This window comes from Monodon monoceros, unplaced genomic scaffold (assembly GCF_005190385.1).
Source record: "Monodon monoceros isolate NGI ecotype Baffin Bay Population unplaced genomic scaffold, NGI_Narwhal_1 Super_Scaffold_2, whole genome shotgun sequence".
Classification (NCBI taxonomy): domain Eukaryota; kingdom Metazoa; phylum Chordata; class Mammalia; order Artiodactyla; family Monodontidae; genus Monodon; species Monodon monoceros.
Window position 1 is genome coordinate 72,595,760 of NW_021703776.1, and position 25,088 is coordinate 72,620,847.

Below are 25,088 nucleotides of genomic sequence, written 5' to 3' on the forward strand. Positions count from 1 at the left end.
GCGCAGTCGGTCTGTGCAGTGTCTCTGACGTCACCAGTGTATGCATAAGCCCTGCTATTGTCTTACTGCTATAACAGGGCTGGGGATTGCAGTATCCGCTGTTGCTGCTGATCCCAGTCTTGCCCCTGCTGCTACCTAGTCCTGCCTCCCTGCATCCCAGAAGAGCCACGTCGGCCTGCCTTTCCGTGTTGGATTTTCCAAAACAGCTCTTCGGTTTTTGGTGCTGTAGGAGACCTTGCTTTTCAATCACACGGGAGAACACTGAAGCTTGTAAGAGGAGAATCTGGCAGCTGGACACAGCTTGGACTGCATTGTCTGTCTTCATGACCTCTGCTGTGTAGCAGCTCATCTCTCCACTCTCACACGTACACTCTCCTCGATTTTTCTTCCTTCCTTTTTTTCCTTTCTTCTAATCTTTTAAAAGCAGCCTCTGGAGCCAGCCATGTTTGGCACTGAATCTTCATGTAAGTAAATGGATCTCACTTTGCTGTTTAGAAATCTGTTTGCTGTCATGGTTTCATTGGCTTGGAGTTCATATCACTTTGCCTTAGGTCATTAACAGCTTTTGTATTTTGGCTCTAATTACAAAGAAATTGGTCTCAGGGAAGGGACTGCCCCTTATCTGGGTTATTCATCCTTAAGGCCAGGGATGTCAGTGTGGTCAAAACCAGGCCTCCAAGAGGGAGGGGAGGAAGACAGGAATCCGGGCAGCCTCCCCAGAACGTGTTAATTGATGGGATCAAGTCTGTCACTGATCTATTGTTGTGGGTTCTATAATGGTCCTTAAACCCTAAAATAGATACTGGAGGATCTGAGATGATAGTGTTTATTAAAAAGGAAAAAAGGGCTTACATTTTTTATCTAAAGGGAGAATGGGGGTATCATTATATCCTCTTCTTCCATATTTTTACAGAAACATAGGAGTAGATATTATATGTAGATTTAAAGAATAAGAAATAAGCTTTATTTTGAAAGACGGAATTTTTTTTTTTATACACAATGGCTTCAATTTTGATATGCTGGCTAGTGCCACAGTCCAGCAGCATTGTATCTTTCTTAAAACTTATACAATGAAATTGCTTTGATGCAGAGCAGGCCCTGCACAAGGGGCTGGGCTGGATGGCACTTGTAGACAGCTAAAATGGGTATTTGAAAAATGATGACCAGCCTAAGTAATGAGGATTATTGAATGCTGGATGTAGAATAGTATAACTTGTCGATGCAGTTATACAGGCTCTGCAGACTATTTTGTCATTATCCATAAGCAAAGGTGACAGTTAAGAATTTCTAAAGAGACTCAACCTGCTGACCTAGAACATTAAACATTGGCAAGACACTGTCTTTGTGGGGAGAGGGGGTTAGGGTAGGAATTTAGGAAACACATTTCTTATGAATATGTAATCCAACCTTTTCTTTCTGATCTCAGGTGATCAGTGTGACTCTTTGTGCATAGCTGGTGATTATTCCAGAAGAGTAGTATTTCAAGAGAGCTAATAATCTTCAGTTCTTTTGTTCTTGGTTGGCTTTTTTAAAGGGTGGATTATTTTTGTTGGTTTACCTAGAGGCTTCCCATTTCTGAAATTACCACACTGCATTATCAACGTCAAGATAGAATAACAATGGGATGTAATGTCCCATTCAGCATGTGACAATTTTATTTTCTAATAATTTAAAAATGTTTTTTGAATTCACTTAATGATACATTTGGAATTACTGTCACCCAAGAAATAGAAACAGATTATTTAGTGGCAAAGACCTTCCAGTTTCATTTCAGTCATGGAATTTTGTTTATGTAGGAACCTAGGTATAGATAGAAATATTTATCTACTAAAGGAAAATTAGTCTTATTACTTTGTTTAGCTGAAAATGCAAGTTGGAACTCAGTGTGGGACTCTTTGGGTTCTTGGCATAGGGACTCTAACATTGTGTGGCCAGGTTTACCAAGCAGACATGTTGACTTTCTTGATCATTAAACCTGATCTTTTGATAATATCACACGTGTGCTATGTGCTGTTTGAAAACTGCTGGTTGCTTTTGGTCTCCATAGCTACCAAATTACTGCACAGGTAGAATACCATTCAGAAGACAGAACATCATCATGTAGGTTTTGGGCATTTTTTGACTTTACTGAGTATTAAATTTTGTTTCCTGCTTGTCCCTAGAAGACCACAGATACATTTGTACTGTCAGTGGTTGTAAAGTGTTGAGAATGGACTGCTTTCTTTAGATAAGGAGATTCCTTAAATCTGTACTCAGAGTTAAGACAATTGTATTTTCTTTGTGTTTTGAGGCATAGCTTTTCTAGACCTATAATGTCCATCTTTTGGAGGCTATTTTATAGGCTGAGCCTATCTATATTTGGAATATTCTGAAAAATAGTCACATTAAAAGTTCTAATTAGTTCAGAAGGGATCTTCCAAACCACCTAGGATATTCTTACTAAACTTTTACAATAAATACTTGTTTAGCCATCTACTCGATGTACAGTGCTGTGCTAGATCCTGGAAAGGTCTGCTTTTTTTCTAACATATTCTGATTTCATGATTCTTATCCTTGATTTCTGGTTATAGTACCTTACTTGTATTGGATGCTTTTACTTTTTAAATTGAGGTATGGTTTACATACGATAAAATGCGTAAGTCAAGGTGTGTAGCTCATTGAATTTTTGCCTATGTTTACACTTATGGAACCACTACCCAGTTTGAGATACAGAACATTTCTGTTACTCCAGAAAGTTTCCTTCTGATGACCCTTCCCAGTCAATTTTACTTCTCCTCACCAAAAGGTAATCACTATTCTGAATTCTTTTGACATAGTCACTTGTACATGGCTCTTTAAAATTTTCTTTCTCTCCTCCTTGCTCTTTGCTTATAAGAGAAGGAAATGTCGGGCTTCCCTGGTGGCGCAGTGGTTGAGAGTCCGCCTGCCGATGCAGGGGACACGGGTTCGTGCCCTGGTCCGGGAAGATCCCGCATGCCGCGGAGCGGCTGGGCCCGTGAGCCATGGCCGCTGAGCCTGCGCGTCCGGAGCCTGTGCTCCGCAACGGGAGAGGCTACAACAGTGAGAGGCCTGCGTACCGCAAAAAAAATAAAAAATAAAAAAAGAGAAGGAATTGTCAATAGAAATGTCCATGTCTTCACTTTCAGGTACTGGATTGATTAAGATGACTTTTTGTTTCAGACCTTTGAAGTCAGGAATTTGAGGTAACCTGGGTATCACATTATAACATGTTTTGCCTCACTGAAAATAGTATTGCTTAATTTAAATGCCAAAAAAGCACCCGCCTCTTCCATACACACACACACACATACATACACAAAAGAGCCTTAAAAATGACAAAAAAATTTACCTGGAAGAGTAGACCCTTGTTTAACAAAGTTAAAACTTACATAGTTATGGCAACAAAATTAGTAGATGCTTTTTCTGACCTCATTTCAGTGAATACCTTCTTTTCTTAAAATTTTTATTTATTTATTTATTTAGGCTTTGTTGGGTATTTGTTGCTGCATGCGGGCTTTCTTTAGTTGCGGCGAGCGGGGGCTACTCTTCATTGCAGTGCGTGGGTTTCTCACTGTGGTGGCTTCTCTTGTTGCAGAGCATGGGCTCTAGGTGTGCGGGCTGCAGTAGTTGTGGCACTTGGGCTCAGTAGTTGTGGCTCGTGGGCTCTACAGTGCAGGCTCAGTAGTTGTGGCACACGGGCTTAGTTGCTCCACAGCATGTGGGATCTTCCTGGACCAGGGCTTTGAACCCATGTCCCCTACACTGGCAGACGGATTCTTAACCACTGTGCCACCAGGGAAGGCCCAGTGAATATCTGCTTAATTCACTTTAGTGAATAACTCCAACAGTGCCAGTCACATTTTTTCTCACTTAGTGTATCTGAATCTCCCATAGTTGTGTAAATTGGGCACAATCTGTTTTCAGCCCACTTTTAAATGGAAGTGTTTTGTGTTATGTGTAGATTAATCATTAGTACAAAGCAGGAAGTGTAGCTTCTGTAACTCTGTTACCATCTTGATATATTTCACCGAGCTTTTCCTTTACTGAAATTTCCTATGTCTAAAAATGGGAGTAGTAAGTCTGCTGTTAATCTGCTTTGAGGAGATGCAATTTTAGTCTGTGATCAAAATAATTTAGGTTTAAGAAGAAAGTACTAAAATTAAGTTTTGGAAGGGGAGTGGTCCTTAAAATGCATATTTTAGGTACTTGACTTAATGATAGTTCATATTTTAAAATTGATAAATTGAATTCTATAAAACTTAAAAATTTTTCATTTCCTCTTAAAATTTTATAAATGGAGAAAAAGTTCATCTTTTCTTTTTGTGGAGTAAGGAACACTGGTTTTGTACTGCATCCTTCCTCATAAAGCCAGTTTTTCTCCAAAGAGCACATACTTCAAGTACATGGGCATTTATTCAATTAGCGTTTATCTAGCTTGGTCCTCCTCCTGTTTCCCCTCCTACGTTTAACTTTTTCAGGCCTCAAGGGTACCATTTAACATGTGCTGTGGTGGGAATTGTGCCCTGGTCTAACAAATTAATGTGTCTTCCAAAGCACCTACCTTATTAGTCCAGTGAAGAGAGCAACATCTTACCTTTTCAGAAAGTGTGCCCTTGGGGCAAATAGTGTCATTTAATCCCTCCTCTCAACATTTTGTTATTGTCGTGATATATTAGAAAGAACATCTAGTGTTATCTCGAAAGGGAGAAAGAAATCACCAAAGTCCGAACAGAGCAGTAGTATTTTGTGAGCTTAGTGGTGATGGGGAAATGGTGGACCTGTGTGTCAGAGTGTCAGTTCTCTTTAGCTTTGGTGTGGCTGGCCTACAAGTCTTCCCTGCCATTCTCTGCATGCCCACATCACCTTCAGTAGGCAGCTAGATGCTGGAAAGCATTTGGGGTATGGGTGATGCCCCATGCAGTTTTCTTTGATGGGCACCAAAAGTGCAGCTTTTTTTTTTTTTTTTAATAAATTTATTTATTTGTCTGTGTTGGGTCTTTGTTGCTGCATGCAAACTTTCTCTAGTTACAGTGAGCAGGGGCTACTCTTCGTTGTGGTGCGCGGACTTCTTCCTGCAGTGGCTCCTCTTGTTGCGGAGCACGGGCTCTAGGCACGTGGGCTTCGCAGTTGTGGCATGCGGGCTCAGGCTCAGTAGTTGTGGCTCATGGGCTCTAGAGCACAGGCTCAGTAGTTGTGGTGCACGGGCTTAGTTGCTCTGCGGTATGTGGGATCTTCCCAGACTAGGGCTGGAACCTGTATCCCCTGCTTTGGCAGGCAGATTCTTTTTTTTTATTTTAAAGAGTCTGTGCTTTTTTTTGTTTGTCTGTTTGCTGCGTTGGGTTTTCGTTGCTGTGTGCGGGCTTTCTCTAGCTGAGGGCAAGCGGGGGCTACTCTTCGTTGCGGTGCGCGAGCTTCTCATTGCAATGGCTTCTCTTGTTGCAGAGCATGGGCTCTAGGTGCATGGGCTTCATTAGTTGTGGCATGTGGGCTCAGTAGTTGTGGCTCACAGGCTCTAGAGCACAGGGTCAGTAGTTGTGGCTCATGGGCTTAGTTGCTCCGCGGCATGTGGGATCTTCCTAGACCAGGGCTCGAACCCTTGTCCTCTGCGTTGGCAGGCGGATTTTTACTGCGCCACCAGGGAAGCTCTGGCAGGCAGATTCTTAACCACTGTGCCACCAGGGACGTCCCAACAGCTGTTGCTTTTTATTTTCATTACTGATGAATGCATTAATTTGGAACTGACAGCTTCTCAGTTTTAATAGTGAGTGTGGTACCATGTTTCTAAGAACAATGTAATTATCTCAAATTTTGAGCCATTGTGTGGGAGATAGTAAAATGAATATACCCTAGCAATATTAGGTCACCAAGAAACTGTATAATTAAATGGGCATCTCTTTGCTAGAGAAATAAATGAGTCCCACTCCCTTTTTATGTGCATTTCAGGGCCATTCTTGACAACCAATCATACGTGAGATTAAACTTAGGTCTATTGTTTTGGTGTAATTTTTGTGAGTTGGTTGAGCTGTTAACAGCAACTGTGGTCATTCAAAAAATGGCTATTCACAATTGGACTATTTTGCAATATAAGCCCTAGTTCTTGTTAAATAATTGTATGAGACTGCTGCTTTTGCTGTCATATGTATGTTTGACATTTTAGTACTATATCTCCCCCGCTTTATTAGTTTTTGTCATATGAAACTAGGTAATTTAGAAACAGCCATTTTCCTTTCCTACGTTTTTAATCTGGCTGTTAGTATTTAGCTGTATTGAATTTTAGATGCTTTCATCTTACTTAAAATACAAATACTTAAATATACACCCAAAAACTTACCTCTAATTCTGCACTCAGAACGTTGAATAAAAGAAAAAATATTATTACATGACTTTAGATAAATAGAAACCACAGACTGCTGAAGTCACAAATAAGGAAAAATAATTATGGATCACTGGGATTTACCCTGGGACATGGTCATACAGGAGGCTGGGAAGTTAAAGCTCATATAACACTTTTGACTTATCTTACTATATTATTGTCTTTTCTTTCCTTCTGACAATGTGAGTTCTGATGTGAAATTTCCTCTTGGGTTTCTTGCCTGTTAACAGTTGACATCATAATTTTTAGTATCAAGGGAATATTTTAAACTAAATAAAGATAGGAATTTTTTTTACTTCTGGGTATTTATATACTAATTCTACTAGTACAGAAATGGAATAAAAATACCCAGTGGTTATTTTAAAATTCTCAGATTATTTATTTTCACTTGAGTATTAGTTTCCCTAATTGTTAGTTTGGTTTGTTCAGCAGAAATTACACATGAGTTTTCAGTGATCTGTTGTTTTCATTGTCACAATGGACCAGATTTATATCCTGTATAAACCGTGGGGAGTCTATGGGGAAAAATTACCATATATGGAAACTTTCCTTATAGAATCCCCATGGAGTTACACAGGATGTGAATAGAATTGTTATGGATTCTGAGTTGCAAAAGTCACTGATAATGTGTATTTTGAACATTAATAGTAGTTATCACATTAAATTATGTTCAAATACTGTTAAATTTTCAATACAAAACCATATGGAACACAAGAATATGAATTGTATGGTCATTTTAAAATTGTTTTACAAAGCGTATTTATATCCCACCATTTTTTTCCTAATAAGTGTAAAACATTCATTAACACGCTTATTAGTGTGTCTTTAATTAGAAAATGCCAGTTTTGAATTATTTAAAAGTCCTGTAATGTAGTCACATTTGCTGTGCTGGAGTAGTAAATTGTAATATTTTCTCTATAGAGATTTTGCTTTTATTAATAATGGATTCAGATAATTGTGAACTGAAGGACCAAGATATAGTTTAATACATGTTGTAGAAATGGCAGCAACCACGTGCCAGATACAGTGACTAAGTGCAGAGACTCTGGTGCTTGATTGCCTGGATGCAAATAACGGCTTTACCATATTCTGCCAGGGTTTGGCCATCTACCATCTAAGCTCTTGGGGCCCAAAATGTGGCTTATCCAATGACCTCTTGATGTTAGGGGAATCTGCCTTTTTGGGCCAGGACATCTGCATCAGGGTAAGGCTTATCAAGGGTCACTGTGGAGATTAGACTCTGGCAGTGGGAAAGACTGGCTGAAGAAAGGGAAATCTCACTTCCTAAGACTGGGTGGAAGTTCCATCACGGGGATCTTTGAAGGGACCCCGTAGGAGATCTGAAGGGAGGAGACTGCATGAAACTGATGAAATAGGTCAGGGTTGGCAAATGCCCAGCATATTTCTCACTACTGGTCATCCCTGTGGCAGACATCACTAACTGGTCACAGCACTTTTGTAGAATTGCCTTAAGTCATAAAGGGTTGAAATGTTTTCCTCTTAAAACACTTATCTGTGCAAGTGTTTTCCACATTAGTGTGAACAATAGTCACATGAATAAATATGTAAATAAACTTGAAAACAATTATTGAATTAAGAAAAAAATTAGGAATCTTAAGTGTTCCAGTAATATCCCTTTTTATATAAAATAAACATACCATTCTGGTTACATTGTGATTCTCAGTAATATCAAAATAATTCAGAGCTGCTTCTCTCGTTTTTTTTTTTTTGAATTTTTTTTTTCTTTATTTTTTTGGCCGCGTCGGGTCTTAGTTGTGGCATGTGGGATCTTTTGTTGCATCGTGCAGGCTTCTCTCTAGTTGTGGTGCTCGGGCTTCTCTCTCTAGTTGTGGCGTGCGGGTTTTCTCTCTCTAGTTGTGTCACGCGGGCTTAGTTGCCCCATGGCATGTGGGATCTTAGTTCCCCAACCAGGGATCGAACCGGCGTCCCCTGCATTGAAAGATGGATTCTTTACCACTGGACCACCAGGGAAGTCCCCGCTACTCTCTTTTGAATGAAATTTACACCAATTGAAGACATATCCCCAGAGTGTAGCAGCATACCTAACATATACACTAAGCACTCATTCTTTGAAATTTGAATCTGCTGTGGCTTAATGTAATATTGAAAATATGATGTGTGGGCTTTATAGGGGATTGATACTCAGTTTAATTAAATTTTCCAGGCTAAGGAGTTTATCACACATAACTGGCACATATCAGAAATATGTCAGTGGACAACTCTTACCTGTCACCCTTCAGGCAGGAGTAGGTGACAATATGGACTTTTATTATTAAGCCCAAATTTGTTAGAGGTAAACTGCCATTTACCGATACTTTGCTATGTACTGTTAACTTGACTACATCTCATCTAAGTTCACTTATCATTTTTTTAAGATATTTAAATAAAAATAGCGAGGAATTGTAATCCTCAGTTCATTTACAGCATGAAAACTGAGAATTGTTTCTTTGCCCATCCCGATGTAATTTTAGGAATGAGAAAAATTATGCTCCATTTCTTTGTGAGAGTTTCAGACTGACACTCAGGCTTATTGGCATGCTTTGGGGAACAGTGAGTCTGCTTGGGATGCATACAGATTAGGAAACTGCAGTGACTCCATGAGAGTATTGTTTACTACTTCCTTTATCCATGGCTGCTTCTAGAACACCTAGGCTTAGCGGCAGGCTTTGGTAGGGTTTGGCCTGGTGATAGTCCACGCATGGGCTTGACTCAAGTCTGGAATTTCTTACCTGAAACTTTCCTAGATTTGTTTTAGTATAATGGTGTTTCAGTTGTCTATTGCTATATAACAAACTACCCCAAAATATAGTAACTTAAAATAAGCATTTATTATTATATTTCACAGTTCTGCAGATTGACTGATTGACTGGAGCCACTGGTGGTTCTTATGTAGAGTCTCTAATGTGGTTGCAGTCAGCTATCTCCTGGGCTGCAGTCATCTAAAGGCTCATCTGAGCTGGAGGGCCAGGATAGCTCTCCCACATGGATACCAGTTGAGGCTGGCTGTTGACTTGAGGCTCAGCTGAGGTTGTAGGCAGGAATGCCTATTCTTGGTTTCTCTATGAGGTTCAAGCTTCTCACATCATGGTGCTAGGTTCTCAAAGGAAGCATCCTGTGCCATAGCATCCAAGAGACCTAGGAGGAAGCTGCAAGGTTTCTTATGACCTGGTCTTGGAAGTCTTAGAAGTCACTTCCACCATATTATATTGGCCAAGCAAGTCACTAAGATGAGCCTAGATTCAAAGGGCAGGGAATTGGATTCCTCTTGGTGAGGCAGTGGCAAGAGTGCATTGTAGAAGAGCAAGTAGAATGGAAAATATCTTAGTGGTCATCTTTGGAAAATACACTTTGTCACAAGTTGTTTCCAAACTCTACTCCATGAAGTTGGTGCTTCAGGGTTTTGTAAATCAGGGGTCTGCAAACTTTTTCTGTAAAGAGCCAGATAGTGAATATTTTAAACTTGTGGCCCATTCAGTCTCTTTTGCAGCTACTCAACTCTGCCGTTGTAGCACAAAAGCAGCCATAGACAAATGAGTGTGGCTGTGTTCCAAGAAACCTTTATTTATGGATGTGGAAATTCGAATTTTATATAATTTTCACATGTCAAAAAATATTCTTCTTTTGTTGTGTTTTTTTTTCAACTCTTTTAAAATGTAAAATAATTCTTAGATCAAGGGCCATACAAAACCAGGTGGTAGGCAGGCTTTAGCCCATGCGCCTTAGTTTGCTGACCCCTGCTCTTAATATTTGATTTGAATTTCATTTTTAATTGCTAAAAAACCTAAAAGAACAACAGATACGTTCATATATTAAAAATAACTGATTTTGATATGTGGGGAACTACTGATAGATGAACTTAGGTTCTCATTGGTTGACTTTATTATTAAATATTATAAATTTGAACTTATAAATGTAGGTCAGTTTTACATATTGGGCTCTGGCATAATATTCTGTTTGAAAAAAGGTTGTGTTAAAAATGGCTGAAAAAAATAGAACAAAGAAACAAAATCACAGGACATTTGAAGGCTTAATTTCTAGTCTGTTCTCACAATAACACTAGGTAAGACAGACTATGGAGAACTTCTGTTTGATTCAGTTTCACAAATATTTATGGAATGCAGAGGAATAGCATGTGATAAGAGATAAGAGGGCAAAAAGCTTTCAAAAAGTTTAAAGTTCAACTGGATATGGGGGGGTGAGGCAGTGAGAGGAGAACAGAAAGGGTTATGATATTAAAACGATATGTTTCTCTTTCAGTTAAAGCAGTGTAAATGAGATTATTTTTGACACAGGTACCCATGAATCAAAGAAAAAATTGGATGTCATTGGAATTGGCATTATATGATAGGCAGAATATGACAAGGGAAGCCAACTTTTTCTTTAAATAATTTTATTGGAGAGCAATATACATATGATAAAATTATCCATTTTTAAAAGTATATCCATTTAAATGTACAGTTTGATGAATTTTGGCAAATGTGTACCTATGTGTAACCATCATTATCTGCACAATCAAGACGTAGAACATATCCGTCACCCCACAAAATTACCGTGTGCCAGTTTGCAGTGAATCTCCATGTTTCTAGAATTTCATATAAGTGGGATCATACAATGTATACTTGTTTCATTCAGCATAATATTTTCAATCATGTTGTTGTGGCTAGTCGTAGTTCATTTCTTTTTATTACTGAGTAGTAGAAAAAATACATAGTTGGCTCAGCCATTTGCCTGTTGATACTGAGTTGTTTCCTGTTTTTGGTTCTTATGAACAAAGCTGATGTAATTACTCATGTTTAATTCTCTGTGTGGACATATGTTTTCATTTTTCTTGGGTAAGGACCTCAATTGTTGAGAAATTGCCAAGCTGTTTTCCGAAATGGTTATATTTTTTTGCATTCCCATCAGCAATGTGTGGGAGTTCAGTTGCTTTATATCTTGTCAGCACTTGATGTTGTCAGTCTCTTTAATTTTAGCTAATCTGATGAGTGTGTAGTGGTATATTGTGATTTTAACTTACACTTCCCTCATCAGCAAAGATGTTGAACATCTTTTCACGTGCTTATTGACCATTGGTATATCTTCACTGATGAAGTGTCTGTTCAAATACTTTGACTTATAATTGAATTTTAAGAGTTCTTCATATATTTTGATACGATCTTTTTAAAGGCATATGTCTTGATAATATTTTCTTATAGTCTGTAGCTTTTTGTTTTCTTAATGATGTTACATTTTTAATTTTCATAAAATACAGTTTTTCAGTGTCTTGTGTCCTATATAAATTTTTTTCCTAACCTAAGGTCGTAAAGGTTTATCTCCCAAACGTTTTATATGTTTTGCTTCTATGTGTACTATGATCCATTTTCAGTAAATTTTTGTGTATAGTGTAGGGTAATGATGGACATTTATTTTTTTTCCACCAAAATTCAGTTGTTCCAGCACCATTTCTTGAAAAGACAATCCTTTCCCCATTGAATTGGCAACTTTATCAAAAATCAGTTGTCTCTCTATTTTATTCCAGAGATCTCTATGTTTATCCTTAGGCCATGGTATTATAGTCTTGATTGCTACAGATTTATGATTCCTTTTGAAATCAAGTAGTGTAAGCACTTCAGTTCTGTTCTTTTTCAAAATTGTTTTGGCTATACTTGATTCTTTCATACCCATAGAAATTTTAAAATTTGCTTGTCAATTTCTACAAAAGGTCCTACTGGTATTTTGATTGAGAGTGTTTAATCTGTAAAGCAGTTTGGGGGGAGTTGATGGTTTAACAATTTTGAGTCTTCCAATTCATGAACATGGTATATCCATCCTTTCATTTAAGTCTTCTTTAGTTTCTCTCAGCAATGGTAAAATGAGTTATGAAATTAAAAGAATAGTTGGGGTTTCTTTTTTTCACTGATAAAAGAATACTTATCTGGAGTAGAGTAACTTACCTCACCCACTGAATATTTGTTTCTAGGGAAGGTATAGTAAAATGTAAAAGTTGGTGGTATTAGTAAAATCTCATTAATTCAAATTTGGAAGACTTGCTTGAACTTGTGAAAAATCTTAAATGGCCTGAAAAATGAGACTTTACTAAACAAATGTCATGTAGAAGTCTTTGGGGAGATATATTTTAACAAATAGATAAGCAGAGTTTGTATATTTATGTAAAATGCTGTTTTTACAGCACTTAAAACATTTGCTCTCTCAACATGATAAACTACTTCTTTCTTCCTCTTGTTTGTTATCTTAGGAAATCACTTTCTTATATTTTAGAAGTAAATTTACTACAGTTTTTACCTAAATATTCACATTTCTTTAATAAGAAGGATCTGAACTTACAAATTTTTATATTTAGAAACAGGATCCCTCTTCTTATGAAACTGGTCCTATAGTCCTACTGGGTTACCAGCCTTTTTAAGAGTCTATTAAATCTATTGATCCTTATGATTTCAAGAGATTTTAAGACAACCTCTCTCTAAAAATACATTCAGGATGGCATTTGTCACCTTTAAAAGTTAAATTGAATTTGAATTGACTTTATTTTTTTAAGAATGTTTTCTAATTATTTGACACTAGTTGTGATAATTTCCAAAGTTTTCAAACTTCATGAAGCCAGATTTGATAGAGATTGAATTGACCTGACATAGCATATTATGTATATGCATTATAAATATGAATCAGTAAACATTTATCTAATGCCTAAAGCAACTAACATCAAATCCCCCCACCCTTGTTTTAAGTAGTCCTGTAATAACCCCCAGTTAACTAACGTAGTCTTTTGAAAACTATGGGGATGAATATACTTAATGGATTATGAGTTCATCTGTACTGACTTTCTCACCCTTTTTCTGAGTTGGTTCCAGGTAGCCCTACTATATTAGTTATTTTTGGTGTAAGTATATAGCACAATGCTTCAGAACCTGGGAGTTGAGACAGACAAGGGGGCCTAGTTTTACTTAGTAGCTGTGAGCATCTTATCTCAGCCTTAGTTTGTTCATCTGTAAAATGGGTATAATAGGTAACCTCATGAGATTCTTACAATTCTTAAGTGAAATAGGTAGGTAGGGGGACAAGCCCTTAATGGCACATAAGCAATCATTAGTTTAATTATTTTTAAAGTTTTCCATACCAGAAATACTACATAGTATATGTATATTGGTTATGAGATGGAGTATAATTGAGGGTAGAAGTGGCAGCATCACATGTATACAAATTGAAAAGAATGAGAAAAAATAATTTTAAATGAAAAAGTTATTATTTGGTCCCTGCCATCTGGCAGCCTACATTCTCAGGGGACAGGATGAAAGAAATATATATAAAATTCATGCATATATACTTTATTTTAATATTGATTTGTAGAAACGTTTTCATACATATACAGTTACCTAAGATAAGTTACCTAAGATAAGTGTTCTTGCTTCTCTTTATATCCACAGTCTCCTCGCTTCTGGTATTATTCTCATGGGTTTCTGTAATAGTCACCTTAACTTGTCTTCTTAGCTCCCCTTCTACCATGCCTAGGTGATTTTTTTGCCTCTTTAAAAAAATTGAGATATAATTAACATACTATAAAATGCACAGATATTGTCTTCTATTAGTTTTGACAATTTTACATGCACCTATAAGCACCACCCAAGCAAGATATAGAGCATTTCTCATCACTTCAGAAAGTTCTCTTGTGCCTTTTCCAAATGGTTTCCCTCATCACTAGGCAGTCATTTTCTGATTTTTATGATTTAAGATTAGTTTTGCCTTGGAGTTAATGTATGTGGAATTACACAATTTGTATTCTTTTATGTCAGCTGGCTTGCTGATCATGTTTTCCAATGGCCAACAGCTGTTCAAAAACTCGATGACTGTGCTTTTTGAACTAAATATAAACTTTTTGCCCAGGTGTTTAAAGCTAGCCACCATACGGTTGCCACTTTCCTCTCCTGGCTTAACTCCCACTACTACTCTGTATTTATTATTTGCTTTTTCCTGAGTGCCTTTTCTCATGCAAGAGCTTCTATTTGGATCTTACCTCTATTTCCAGCTATTCAAATCTTAACCATTCTCTAACTCTTTGAAGTTCATCTCAGGTACCAGTTACTCTATGAATTTTCCTGGTTCTCCTAATGTGATGGTTCTCAAGCACTTTTTTTTTTTTTTTTAATCATCATCCCATGATCATCATCATAGAAACTTCTTTTGCACACAGAACAATTATTCTCAACTTTTCCAACATCATCCTTCTCCTGTCCCCTACCCCTCTAATCACTGCTCCCTACCAAAATGCATCCCACATTTTTGAATACCCTGTTGCGCTTTTTAACGAAGGGTGCATGGTTCCTGGTTTACATGCTCTGGAATCTGACTTTTGAGGCTGAAATTCTCATTCTGTCCACTGTATGACCTTGGGTAGATTAACTAACTTCTCTGCACCTCAGTTTCTTCCTCTGTAAAATGGACATATGTATCGCATACTATATCATGGGCTGTTGTGAGTTTTTAAATGCAATTAAATGCTTATTACTTAGTAAAGACTCAATAAATGTTACCTATTATTATTAGGTATTATCATATTGGAGTTTTTATGTTATTGCTTTATACTTCCAATTGCATTGCATTTTCCCTGTGACTTGGGTGTATTCATCTTAGTGGCTATCAAACTAAACAATAATAGTAATTTGTCCATTTAATAGTTTTCTGTATGAAAGTCTATGATGTGTTGGGAGATTTATTTAAAGACAGAATATTAGTGGTTCTGGGTTTTGTGCTTAATTCACCTAACACCTGTATTTATTTAATCTCATGTTTCAGGGTGTCTTTCTTATTAAAGTAAACACAATGATGTCAGTATCCTTCTCTTTATTAAGGAAAATGTGAATGGAATTCATACCTTTGTAGTGGTACCATATTTTATCTTATCTCAAGCTGATATTTAAGGAGAATCTTTTAAATACAAATAATCATTCCCTAATTTTTCTGATTTATATGTTTGTAGTTTTGTTTGTTAGATTTTCTTAAAGTCATGCATATCTGTAGTTCTTTTTTTTTTTTTAAGCTTCATGATACTTTGATATAGATGCTGCAGCATGCTTTGCATTGCTTAACCTCCATTTAAATGGATTAGTGGCATTTGATAAACTTTTTTCTTTTCTTTTTTTTTTTCCGTCTGCATTGGGTCTTCTTTGCTGCACGCAGGCTTCCTCTAGTTGCAGCGAGTGGGGACTACTCTTTGTTGCGGTGTGTGGGCTTCTCATTGCGGTGGCTTCTCTTGTTGCAGAACATGGGCTATAGGCGCACGGACTTCAGTAGCTGTGGCGTGTGGGCTCAGTAGTTGTGGCTCGCAGGCTCTAGAGTGAAGGCTCAGTAGTTGTGGTGCACAGGCTTAGTTCCTCCACGGCATGTAGGATCTTCCTGGACCAGGGCTCGAACCCGTGTCCCCTACATTGGCAGGCGGATTCTTAACCACTGCGCCACCAAGGAAATCCCTTGATAAACTTCTTGATGCTTAATCGGAATGCACAGAATTATCACTATTTAAGGAGGAATAGTAGGGAAATAAAAGACCTATGAGTTTACTTTTGGGTTTATTTCTCTTAGGTTTTATACTAGCATGTATCAGAGATGTTTTTGTTTGTGTAAGGGGGAACAGACAGCAGCATTACTACTCTCTGCAGGATTTGTGTGTATCATGAAAGACTTTTACTGTGGTGTTGCAACATGCCTTGCTTCCCTTCAGGCTTTCACTAAGCAAGTACAATCTGTGCTTACATTTGATTTCATGCAGAGGATTGGAGAGTTGGGTTTTTTATGTATAAAATACCCAGGTCCCTGTGTCTTCCTCGGCTGGTTATTCATCAGCTGCACACCTGACTATCATCCATTTGTTTTTAGTATTAAATTGACCTTTTCCAGGCTCTCTTGTTGAGGAAGTTGGAGTCTGCATAACACCAGCTGTGTGTGGTGTCAGAATGGAACAATAATTCAGGGATACAGAGTATGCCTCGCCTTTGTTTCCTGAAATTGTGCATTGATTCCTTTTGTCAGTAGAATATTTCAAATGAATGAAAGCAGCATTTTCTATTTTTAGTTATTGGGGGAGGGGTATTTGCTTTAAAAAGCAAATAACCTGTCTGAAATTTCAAATTTTATTCAGTACGTCTAATTTGCTTAAAGTAAAACACACATATGTAGGAGAAATTTTAACTGTCTTCAATGTCATGGTTGTCAGACCCTTTCTCTTCACAGCAACTTGATTAAAGTTATTTTTTAGGCTTTTTCATTTTTAATAAAGGAAATATCTCCATTCTAACTACTTCTGCCAGCACGAGAACAGTTTTTCTTCACGAATATTTTCAGGAATTTTTCTATCTGACATTTTAAAGTAGATAAAAGTGGATTATGTTTATAGAGTTAATATTTCCTTTCCTTTGGCATTGAATGTACTATAATTTGTAGCTTCCAAAAATTAGGGTTAGTCTAGTTTTTTTTCCTTCCCCTGGGTACATTCTTTGTAGAATAGATAACCCTCAAAGAATTTGTTAGTTCAGGATCTAATATGAATCAATAAATATTTTCTGCTAACTATTATGGATAACCAGATGACTGGGAGTTCTTGAGAAGCATACAAAGAAATATATAGCTTTATGTGTACTTTATAAATCATTCTGGAGATTTCTTAGGATATTGGCATTAAAAGCCTGAGGTACTGATTTTTCTTTTTCTGACCTGGACTGCATTTGTGGAGGACCCAGGCTGACAAGTAAAATAGTTCCTTGCTGTTTAATAAATCTTGCTGGGAGTTGTTTATTATGGTTTGGGAAGCTCATTCCATGCATTAAGACTTGACTTTCCTGTGTTTTCTTAGAACTTCTCGCTCCTGAAATACTAAAATTTCTGCTTTGCCTTCCGTGCGGCTGAGCCACCTCCCTATTAGTGACCCATCCTCTTTGGCAGTCAGCTCACGTTATCAGTGATTGGATGTCAGTCCAAATGATGCAGCATATTTTATTTTATCATTTCTGTTGTGTAGGACCCCCCAAAACATCATGTCTGGAATAAGGGACAATATGACATGTATAGTGAATCAGTAGAACTGGATAGGAAATTCCTCAGTATTTTACTCATTGAGCTGACTGGACTTCTATTTAATTTTTTGCTTTTGAAAATTAGTAGTAGAAATAAGGCTAAGTAACAGCTGTGCTAGGCTTTATACTCTTAGTTTCCTTCCCAGTCACTATGAAAATGAGGCATGATCGTTTAAGCTGCCTTTTCAGAGAACCCATTTTGTATTTTGAAAAAGTAGTTGCGTAATAATAAAATGCCCCACATGTGGTGGAAAAACCACAACTGCTCGAATCTCCCAATCCAATCTTCAGTTTAAAATCCTGTCCTAGGGGTGGAAGTAGGTGTGGTAACAATGTCAGACTTTTTTTTTTTCCGTGCCATTTTTCAGCAGTTCAGCCTAAAGGTCCATTATACTCTTACAAAATCCAGGAGGTCACTTCATAATAACCAAATTTAAAAGCTGATGGTTGGAGCCAGCATTCTGTCTCTAGGATCGCTGGCAATATAAGTAGAGAGAGCAGCTCTGCCCTGAACAGTTGCCATGGAAGCCACACGGGCAGCCAGAGCAATTGCCTGTGCCGTGTTTTGTGAGGCAGCCTTTCCCTTAAACATTGGTATTTTATGCTGGTGATTAGAAGAATTTGGCATTTGGGAGCAAGGCCCTGTGACCTTGTATTTTTTATGAAAATGCACAGCATTGAAGTTTTATGTTATGTCCTTAATATACAGTCCTACCACAAAAGCTTCCTGAGGAGAGCCAATTTCAGGCTGAAGAGGAAAAGATTTTATGATGCTATTCAAACTGAGCAAGGCTCTCAAATGTAATGGATTAGAATGAGGTGGAAAACAGACAAGCCTATGGTAAGATGGATCCAAAAAGGTTGATCCTAGCCTCTGACCATCACCTCTTGCATTGACTGGACCTAAGTTACCAATAGAGAGTTTCTTTTGGTCAGGATAATTGAAGTGCTTTGATCTTTTCAAATTCTTCTGTTGGAGATGGAGGGAATATTTTATTCAGTTTTCATGAAACTATTAAAATTATCTGTTACATGTTCAGCACACTGTGCCTCACTTAAAGTTTTTAAAAAAATTTTTTTAATTGTTCTTATGTTCCCTAAGGGTTTTTACTACTAGCCTGCTTCTGAAATGTGTAAGGGAGGGATCAAATGAGACTTCTTTTAATTAATTATATAGCAAATAGCATAATTGTGAATTTCATGAAATTATTTCTAGATGGAGTTGAATCTAATATCTGACATTATAGTTTAGCTAATCACTTCCCAACATTTAAACTGTCTAGCCAGTGGTAAATGGATGCTTTGAGAAATAATTTTCTGTAGTAGGCTTCTGGGGAATGTTAGTGTTAGTCTGTATAGGAACAAGAGTGACCCCAGACTGCATTGAAATAGTTGTTTCAGATACTTGTGCTCAGCATGCAGAGATGTTGAGGGTAGTTTTTAAAGTAAAAACTCTTAGTGCCTTTTGTTCTTTAAGGGGGATGATGGAGGAAGGAGGAAGCTAGACTTTTTATCACTACAGCCTTAAGTGAAAAATACCTTATAGATATTGGATGCTAAAAAGGTAGTCTAATGTGACAGCTTTTCAAAAGGATAGTTGTAGGTAGATATAATGTGATAACTGTTCTGTAATTTGCCTGGAGTCCTCTTCATTGCTAATGGTCATTCCTAAGCCAATTGGAAAGGAGTCCCAGTTTACTAAGGAGGCCACAGTGAATGGCCAGAATTGAGCAGTTCCTACTGCTAAGAAGCTTTTGTTCACTTCGGTTCCTGCAGTAACCAGTGCTGGTCAGTTTTAGTCCTCCTTATAATTAAGAGTTTCCTCCAGTGAGTATTGATTGATACCTAATGACATTTTTATTCCTCACGGCTAGGGTGAGAGCTACTTTTAAAACATGAAACCACTTTAATCTTTTTAGTGTACATCTAAAATAACATATTGTTTCTTTAGCACACCAAAGTTCATTTTCATTGTAGACATCTTGAATAATACAAATAATGAGAAAAGGGAGAGAGAAGAAAAAGAAGGCCCTGAGCTTTGGAGCCAGATGGACTTGGGATTGAATCCTGGTTCTGCCCTTTACTGGGCAAGTGATCTTTGGTCATCTTATAATCTTTCAATAGAGAACAACACCCAGCCCATGCTGAAAGGGTTAATGAGATAGTATATATAAATATCTTAAAACAATGCTCCACATATAGTAAGTGTTGAATATGTACTTATACAAGTATAAATACGAATAAACATGTATTGAATACTTGTAGGTTGATGTACTGAGGGATTTACAATATAGATAGATCTATATAAAGGTGTATATGTGTGTAAATTCTAGTGAACGTCTTCAGCTGTGTCTTTAAAGCAGAGTGCCCTGCTCAATAAGTGGGAGGCTTTATGATTATTCATAACATCCCAAATCCTCTCCCTTGGTGATAACTTCTCTATTTGTTTTAACATAAAATAGTCTTTGAGTGATATATGTATAAAAGGATATCGCTTTCTATATACTACTTTGCAATCTACTTTTTTCATTTAGCACTATTTTATAAATATTTTACACAGTGCCAAATTTAACAGCCATAGATTTTTTTTTACATTTATTTATTTATTTAAAAATTTTTTATTGGAGTATGTAATGTTGTGTTAGTTTCAGGTATATAGCAAAGTGAATGTTATACATATACATATATCTACTCTTTTTTAGATTCTAGCCATAGATTATTTTGCTGTAGGTTGAAACATTTTTAAACTAATCCTGTACTAATGTTAAGTTTTTTGTTTGTTTTTGTTTTCATTTTATCTCCTATAAACACGTGTAGTAAACATTCTTGTGGTTAAATCTTTGCACATAGTGATGCTTTTTTCCTTAGGATAAATTCCTAGAAGGTAGTATTAAAGGACAAAAGGCATGCAAGAATTTAAAATACTTGGTTCCTATTACTAGATTACTCCGGGAATTTGTACTCCTTTGGTATATATTTTACAAATGTATTTGTGTAAACTCAGAACTTATAAGGTTATGAAAGAATGCAGTAATATCATTTACTTTCTCTCTTTTGTATAAGAAAAAGCTTTTAATTTTATTTTTTAAAATTTATAATTTTTGTGTAAAAGAAAGGTGGCTGCAGTGAATCCCTTCTCCCTATTCTGCACCTGTGTGGGTCCCAGCAGGGTGGCTGGGGCCCTCCGTTAGGCTGTGATCTTGGTGTGTCTGGTTTGAGCTCAGTTTGCTACAGTTGGCCCACCTCTTTATAGTCATAGACCATACTGTCTATCCTAGCCAGTCATCCTGAAAAACTTGGACAGCAGTCCCAAGGGAAAGAATCTGCTGTGGGAGCTAGAAGAGCCCAAGAAGCTTCATTAGTAACATGCTTTCTCATGAAAAGAGTTCTTTTTAAGAAATTCAGACACTATCAATTGGTTAGAATGTATTTATGCTATGAACAATAAATGACACACTTAAATTGAGCAAGTTGCATCATAATAAGTCTCTAGGGAGTGGTCATTGGTAAACTTTATTTTAAAGATTGGAGTCTTAATCTGCTGATCCAGTTCATTTCTTTGCCAATGGATCCAGATGTATCTGTTTGTCACTGTGGAGTATTGACAGGTGCCAGGTTTTTTTTTTGGAAACCATCACTGGTAGGGAGAGTTCCTGATATACTTAGACTTCCATATTTGCATTTAATATAGCCAATGCAATAATATCATTGCCAAAACGTCTATAATTAACTCTGAATTAATCTAGTGTCTTGAACAATATTTTTCTTGTTTTATTCTAGAAAACCTAGTTCATGGAATTACACACACACACACACACACACACACACACACACACACACACCATCAAACCTTACTATTCACTGGTTTGGGTTTTATTTTTTTCCTTCTCTTCTTCCCTCCTCTCTCCACTATGTATTCCACCCCTTTTCTTTGGATTGAGTTAGACTTACCTTCAGTAGAAGATACTTCCTGAAAATTCAAGGATTTCTCTAGGGAAGCCTTTAAGGACTGTATCTGCTTTGTGGTGTGAAGCCTCTGAACGTGAGCAAGAAAACCTGGGTGATGTGTGTGCAAATGTATTAGCTACTTTCTATTTAAAGGGCTTAGAAATGTGTCATTCTGAAATACAGGATTGGATTTTTACTGCATATTCATTTTTTCTTCACTGAGGATAAATGTAATTTTGGTAGGTAAGCAAGCAGATTGGTTATTCGTTGCAAATCCTGCTGTTGCTGGAGTGTTCTGCTTTTCTCCTGAGGTGAAGCCTAGAGACGTTTATGTGCCAAGGAATCATGTTACAGTAACTAAATTAGCAAGAGCTATGAGACAGTGGTATGGATACTTTTAGAGAATTGATATTAGCAAAGAATGAAGGTCTGAAAAGCAGTTGCTACTTTAATTGCAACTTTAATTCATTAATCAAGAATTAATGCTTGATTAATGCTTGGTGCTAACTGGAATGTGTCCCTCTTTTCCATACATTTTCTCCTATGTTATTTCTCTTGCATTATTACTGTGTATCCATATATATTGTCTTTTAATAAGATCAGTTTTCTCACATATAAATTCCCCTTCTGTCTGCATACCTATGTTCCTCTTTTCCTAAAATAGCTGTATAGGTTATTTCAGCACAGCATATTTTGCTTTAAAGAAAAATAAGAAAGTCCTTTTCCCGGGCTTCCCTGGTGGCGTAGTGGTTGAGGGTCCGCCTGCCAATGCAGGGGACACGGGTTCGTGCCCTGGTCCTGGAAGATTCCACATGCCGCGGAGCGGCTGGGCCCGTGAGCCATGGCCGCTGAGCCTGCGCGTCCGGAGCCTGTGCTACGCAAGGGGAGAGGCCACAGCAGTGAGAGGCCCGCGTATCGCAAAAAAAAAAAAAAGAAAGTCTTTTCCCTAAACTGCATGCCCATACTTGTGGTAAGCAGAATAATGACCTCCAAAGATGTCCATGTCCTCATCCCTGGAACCTGCATAGATATAATATTAAATGGCAATGGAAAATTAAGGTATCAGTTGGAACTAAGGTTTTTAATGAGCTGACTGTAAAATACAGAGATTATCCTGAATTATCTAGGTGGTCCCAGTGTACTCACAAAAGGTCCTTTAATGTGGAAGGGGGAGGTAGAAGAAGAGGCCAGAGTAATGCGATGTGAGAAGAGCTCAACCTGCTGTTGCTGGCTTCGAAGTTGGAGGAAGAGGGCCTCGAGCCAAGGAACGTGGGTGGCCATGTGTAACCTTCCAGAAATGTTTTTGTGTAGTAAATTCACGCATATATTTCTCATCCTTTTATTTTGTACAAATGGGAGCTTTTTAATCTATACTTTTATATTCCTTGAGTTATTGTTTTTTAGATCAGGTGTTGAAAAGATATTGTAGAGACTCTCATTTAGATCGATTATATATTTTTAGAAAAACAGCTTCCTAGTATTCCTTTATATGGTTGTACAACAGTTTATTTAAATAGTCCTCTATAGATAACTATTAGGTTGTTTTCAGTTTTGGCTGTTACACGTTGTCTTAAACCTTTGAGGCTGCTATAACAAAATATCATAGTGTGGGTGGCTTATGGACAGCAGAAATGTATTTCTCACAGTTCTGAAGGCTGGGAAGTCCAAGATCAAGGCACTAGCATGGTTGGATTCCAGTCAGGGCCTGCTTCCTTGTTCTTGCTGTGTCCTCACATGGCAGAAGGACAGGGGAGCTCTTTGGGGTGTCCTCGGGGTTAGGATTTAACATGTGAATTTTGGGGGTACATAAACATTCAGCTACAGCACAAGTCTTTGTGAACATGCATAAGTGTATTTTCAATATAAATTCCTAAAAATGGAGTATATGGAGAAGTTTATGATTTTAAAATTTTGATGGTTATTGCCAATTTACTTTCCAAAGAGGCTATCCAAGGTATACTCTGTTTTATAGCCTCTGTCTGGGCTAGAGTGTACCTTGATTTTTAGTCACAGTGAAATGGAAAGAGCAAAACACTAAAAGACAGAGATCAGACAGACTGTCACTCTCTTTATTCCCAATTAAACACAATGTCAAACACTGTTTCCTGATTTCCAGGCTTCGGTTATGCAGATGATCTGGGTTTTAGAGCCAGTGTGGTTCCTTTGGCAGTGATGAGAATGGGACGGCAGTTGGGGTGTCCATGTCCTGCAGCCTAGTTCCTGTGGGATGACTGTGTAACTCTAGCAGGGGAAGGAAGGTGGTCTGATGTCCAACCTTGTCTTTTCCCTTACTTGGGATACTGATGCACTCAGAAACACAATATTTAGCTAGTGTGCATGATTCCTGAGTATAGTTCTGTTTTGGAAATACGCAGCCTGTTTCTAGAAGGGGCACAGGACTTTGGCATATTAATTTTTCAATGACAGGTAAGATGTTTGCCTCTTGAGCTGGAAAAATCATGTAGCATTTGAAGGGGCCCTGGACGTGGGGTACAGGACATTGTCTTCCAAGAGTCTTCCATAAGACATCATCAGCAATAATGTATGAAAATACCTGCTCACTTCACTTTCATCAAGTTAGTCTGAGCAAACTTAAAAAAATGACAATTCTACCACTTCCTAGCTCTGTGATGTTGGGATAATTACATAGTTTTCTCACCTATAAAATGAGGATAATAGTACATAGGAAGCATGATCATTTTTCACAGTTACTATTACTCTTTGTCAACCTGATGAGTGAAAATAATATCTCATTTAACTGTTTCTTTAATTATTAATGAGGTTGAACATTGTTAAATATGTATAAAAATTTTTATTGATGTATAATTGCTTATTTTATATTAAGAAGGTTAATTGTTTTTCTGCCATCTATTTTTCAAATAAACTTTTCCAGTTTGTCATTTATCTTTTGTCTTTATTTGTGGAATTCTTCTCTCATGCAGATATTTCAAATATTTATGTAGTCAGATTTTTTTGTGTTGTTTTGTTTATAGCTTTTTCTTTGTGTCTTGCCTACAAAGGCCTTCCTTCTACAAGATTTAAAAAAAATTATTAGGACTTCCGTGGTGGCGCAGTAGTTGAGAGTCCGCCTGCCAATGCAGGGGACACAGGTTCGTGCCCCGGTCTGGGAGGATCCCACATGCCGCGGAGTGGCTGGGCCTGTGAGCCATGGCCGCTGGGCCTGCGCATCCGGAGCCTGTGCTGCGCAACGGGAGAGTCCACAACAGTGAGAGGCCCATGTACTGCAAAAAAAAAAAAAAAATTATTAAAACCTCCCATATTTCCTTCTAGAACTTTTACACTTTTTTTTTTTTTACTTTTCAATCTTTGATCCACCAATAGATTTTTTTCTCTTTTCAAGGAAAAATTTATGCAATTAAATAGTAGAATGAGATTTGGCATAATCTTTAGGGTCTTTATGTTAAATATAATGTTTTAACAGAGTGGTACTGCTCAGTATATATTCTTTCATTAACGATGAGAATAAATAATTGCTTTTTACTTTTGAAGTTTTCAGTATAACTGTTTAGGGGTGGGATACGTAGTGTTTTGGACCATAATTGCAATGCAAAACAAATCACCTTTCTGTTTTTAAATTATCATAGTAACCGATAAAGAATTAGGCATTCAGGAATGAGTTATCATTGAAGCATCACAAAACATGCTGCTAATAATCAATCTTTGGA

The 25,088-nt window shown here is 37.3% G+C and overlaps 1 protein-coding gene across 6 annotated transcripts in view; it reads left to right on the forward strand.

Moving 5' to 3' along the window:
• ST7 (suppression of tumorigenicity 7) overlaps positions 1–25,088 on the forward strand; it is a 253,601-nt gene that overhangs the window by 51,228 nt on the left and 177,285 nt on the right. For 2 of the 6 annotated variants that reach the window (XR_003795251.1, XM_029233719.1), the window contains exon 1: positions 59–464. The exons of the other annotated variants lie outside the window; for them this stretch is intronic. Coding sequence is in view for 1 of the 2 variants with exons in the window: in XM_029233719.1 (XP_029089552.1) it covers positions 443–464 (22 nt within the window). In the remaining variant the exon portion in view is untranslated. Of the gene's footprint in view, positions 1–58; positions 465–25,088 lie in introns of those variants that run through there. 6 annotated transcript variants of the gene reach the window in all.